Consider the following 3,899-nt stretch of genomic DNA (forward strand, 5'->3'; position numbering starts at 1 on the left):
CTGATCCCAATTTTATATAGTTACATTTTTAATATTTTATAAATATATATTTACAATATATAAAATAACTTATTTATATGTATGTTTATAATGTATATTATAGACTTATAGTGTTGTGAGCCCGATATTGAATATATAAATTCTAAATTTAAGCCCAAAAGTCAGGCCCAAACTTAAAAAATTAAAAGAAAAAAAATGGGGAATCCCCGTGGGGATCTAATAGGGGATTCCCCGTGGGAAATTAGTAGGGGAATCCCCGCGGGGAAACAGAAGGTCAATCTTAGAGAATACCGTAGCTCCCTGTAACTGGTCAAACAAGTCATCGATTCTGGGAAGGGGATATTTGTTCTTGACGGTCACCTTGTTCAGCTCTCTGTAGTCGATTCACAGATGTAACGATCCATCCTTCTTTTTCACAAACAAAACGGGTGCACCCCATGGTGACACACTAGGGCGAATGAAACCCTTGTCCAACAACTCCTGCAATTGGACCTTCAGTTCCTTCAACTCTGCCGGGGCCATTCTGTACAGGGCCCTCCAAATAGGGGTTGTGCCTGGCTTCAATTCAATGGAAAAATCTATCTCCCGCTGCGGGGGCACTCCGGGAAGGTCTTTTGGAAACACATCTGGGAAATCCCTCACTACTGGCTCTGAAGTCAAGGTAACTTCGTTCTCCATGGTGTCTATCACACTAGCCATAAAGCCCCAGGCTCCTTGGTCGAATAGCCTACTGGCCTTCAATGCGGATATCACCTTGGGTAGGACTACGGTCCTAACCCTTTTAAACTTAAAACTGGCTCCTGTAGGAGACTTAAAGATAACCTCCTTACGAAAGCAATCTATGCTGGCATGGTTATCAGCTAACCAATCCATGCCTAATATAACATCAAAATCGCGCATATCTAAAATTATCAGAGTTACATCTAATGCGCGGTTGGCTACCTCTACCTGACATGCCTTTATCTTTTCTGTAGCTAACATGATCTCTCCCAATGGAGTGGAAATAGACAATTCAAATAGTAACGGTTCTGAGTTTAACATGGCGTGTCTCACAAATATAGCAGATATAAACGACTGCAGAGAACCAGAGTCAAATAAAACAAGAGCATGGTGTCCCAAAATGGGAAATGTACCTATCACCACGGTGCCTGATTTCTCGGCCTCACACCGAGTGGTGGAAAATACCTTTCCTTGCTGTTGCTGGCGGTTCGGGCCTCCCTGGAATGATCCTACAGGCTGGCTCCTGTGCTCAGGCGCATTCTTCCTTGGGCATCTATCTGCCATATGTCCCTTCTGGCCACAACGGAAAAAATTCCCAGAGTCGGCTAAACGTCTCCAGTGTTGCTTACCGCAAGGGTGCATATCGGCCTATCCTTCCTGCCATTCCCAGCCTGGGTACTCTGTTGTCCCTACTGACGTGGAGCATGCACTGTGTTCTGACCACTCTGCTGATGTTCAAGAGTCCTATGCTCAGCCTTCCTTTTCTGCCTGCGGAGGTCCCAATCCCGAGTGACCTCCTGTACTCCTCTCCCCCCTAGGAGTCGGCATCAATCCTCACAGTGGCTCGCAGTGCTGCGGCATAAGTCTGGAGATCCAAGGCATGCACCATCCCTCGCAACTCGCTCCTCAGCCCCTGGATAAATCTCTCGATCCTTGTTGCCTCGGTGGCCACTAGCTCAGGGGCAAACTGAGACAGCTTATTGAATTCTTACTCGTACTCCTCCATTGACATAATACTCTGCTTCAGGTTCATGAATTCTGCCTGCTTGTTGTATCGGGTGTTGGCCGAAAAGTACTTCTCATAAAAACGTTCCTTGAACTATTTCCAGGTTGCAAGGACACCTCCAATATCGATCATCTTTTCTGCCGAACACCACCAAACTGTCGTGTTACCAGTCAGCATGAAGACTGCGCATTGCAGTTTGTGCTCTTCCGGGCACCTCATAAAACGAAAAATTGTCTCAATGGATGATAACCACAGCTCTGTCTTGGTGAGATCTCCTAACGATCCATCAAAGGGGCGACGGTCAAACTTCCTGAAATCCCTTAAATGTTTGGCCTCGAGAGACAGGCTCTGTGTGTCCTTGTCCTGCGGACAGGTTTGTTGTAACGGCTCGGGTGGCACTAGTTCCTCCTGAGCCTGAGTCTAGGAAGGCTGTCCTGCCATCGTGCTACGGATCAGTTCCTGCAGCTTCCCCATCAGAGCGGTTGCAACAGCTTCACTAATTCGGGCTTCCATTGCCTTTTCATCCACTTAGGTCGTAGGCGAAATTGGCGCCGCCGGAGCAGTTTGATTACTCCCCTCTCTTTCTGTTGGTATTTTTTCTCTAACTGTTTTCCTTGTTCTACGTTTAGGTGCCATATCCTGTCATAAATTTGTACGTTAGCTAACTATTTCTGGGCCTCTCTCAGACGTCATGCGTTTAAAACACTACATCATTGTCCTCACATACACATGGAAACTTTCGTTAATAGAACGTACCTGGCGATGACGAGGAATTCGTTATTGGCCACAGGGACTATCTAGACTTACATAGTAAGTCAGTCTACAGAACCCAAAACACGCGCTCTGATACCAACTGTAACGACCCGACCCCCTAGGACCTAGGTAAGGCCGTTACTAAAATAAATGCATGCAAAGAATTTAAAACGACGCTCAGTCATTTGAAATAAATGCAAATTAAAAACAAGAGAAGTTCAAAAGACACTTATTCAATGCAATTGTTAAAAACATTAATAAGGTACCCATAAATCATAAAGGTTAATAAATACATATGGAAAACAATTCTTAATAATAAGTTTCAAACATCAAAACTAAACATTAAGGGAAAAATGAAAAGAACTCTAAATCTCATGATGTGGAAGCGTAAAGACTAGTCCCAGTGGCTCGATCATGAATTCCGTTGCACCATCGCCTGTGCATCTATACCCTTACCTGAAACATCAACATAAGAAAGAATGAGTATAAAATACTCAGTAAGTAACCTCACCACTAGGGTCAGGCTAGGCATCTATGTCCTCTAGATACCCGCATATGGCACATAAATACATGTAACATATAAGAGACTGAGTCCTATCTTATTGTAGTTAAGTATGCCCACAAAACTGGTGAATCCCGAAGGAAACACCAAACTGGTGAATCCCGAAGGAAACACAAAACTGGTGAATCCCGAAGGAAACACAAACTGATGAAGACCGAAGGAAACACAAAACTGGTAAATCCCGAAGGAAACACAAACCGGTGAATCTTGAAGGACACACAAACTGGTGAGCATCTAACTAATCAATGAGGATATTCACACAATCTTAACGTGCTAAGATTCAACATTGTACGATTCTAAAACATACATAAAATCCTTAATACCATGGCTGCTTCACATACCCATAATTCTTAACAACATATTATACATCATCCATGTATAACTTATATCATAAATCCACAACATACAAGTATGCCTCAACGCCAGCAGATCAAACATCGACATATGAAAACACATACTATCACATACTAACGATCAAGCACTTAGGTGTGTATGTAAACAAATCAGAATTTGTGCTAGAACATACCTTGATTCAAGTCATTCTGTCAATCAAAATGCTAACATTTACCATAACATATACTTATCATGCTAGCATACAACTAGAGCCTGGCCCATGGGCAGTTCCAGTGATAAGATTGCTTACCTCGGGTCGATACTCTACAGATAAAAATTTTAGACCACCAAACTATGACGGCAATCCAAAGTAACGGTCCTACCAACAAAACAACTCTTAAATTTCAGTTGAAGCCATAATTGTAAGACTTCAGGTCCAAGTCCAAACTATCAAGAACTTACTCAAAGGAAGAAAAACACTTCCACCTTCCACGACAGGGCCTCCTTTGACTTCCAAACTCCCTG

At 43.2% G+C, this 3,899-nt stretch overlaps 1 protein-coding gene across 1 annotated transcript; it reads right to left on the reverse strand.

Moving 5' to 3' along the window:
• Positions 1-319: 319 nt before the first annotated feature.
• Positions 320-873, reverse strand: LOC150036476 (uncharacterized). The gene is made up of 2 exons (XM_090313136.1): positions 427-873; positions 320-373 (listed from the first exon to the last, which is right to left on the reverse strand). Exons 1-2 carry the CDS (start codon positions 871-873, stop codon positions 320-322), a joined length of 501 nt encoding a protein of 166 aa, XP_090169262.1.
• Between the last annotated feature and the right edge of the window lie 3,026 nt (positions 874-3,899).

The sequence above is a fragment of the Benincasa hispida genome, chromosome 4, assembly GCF_027475165.1.
Source record: "Benincasa hispida cultivar pf3 chromosome 4, pf3_genome.v1.1, whole genome shotgun sequence".
Classification (NCBI taxonomy): domain Eukaryota; kingdom Viridiplantae; phylum Streptophyta; class Magnoliopsida; order Cucurbitales; family Cucurbitaceae; genus Benincasa; species Benincasa hispida.

Coding starts and splice junctions, on each gene's coding strand:
- LOC150036476 (XM_090313136.1), bottom strand. CDS start 873: ATGGATTGGTTAGCTGATAACCATGCCAGCATAGATTGCTTTCGTAAG. Junction 374..426: donor TGTCACCATGGGGTGCACCC/GTTTTGTTTGTG, acceptor AATCGACTACAG/AGAGCTGAACAAGGTGACCG.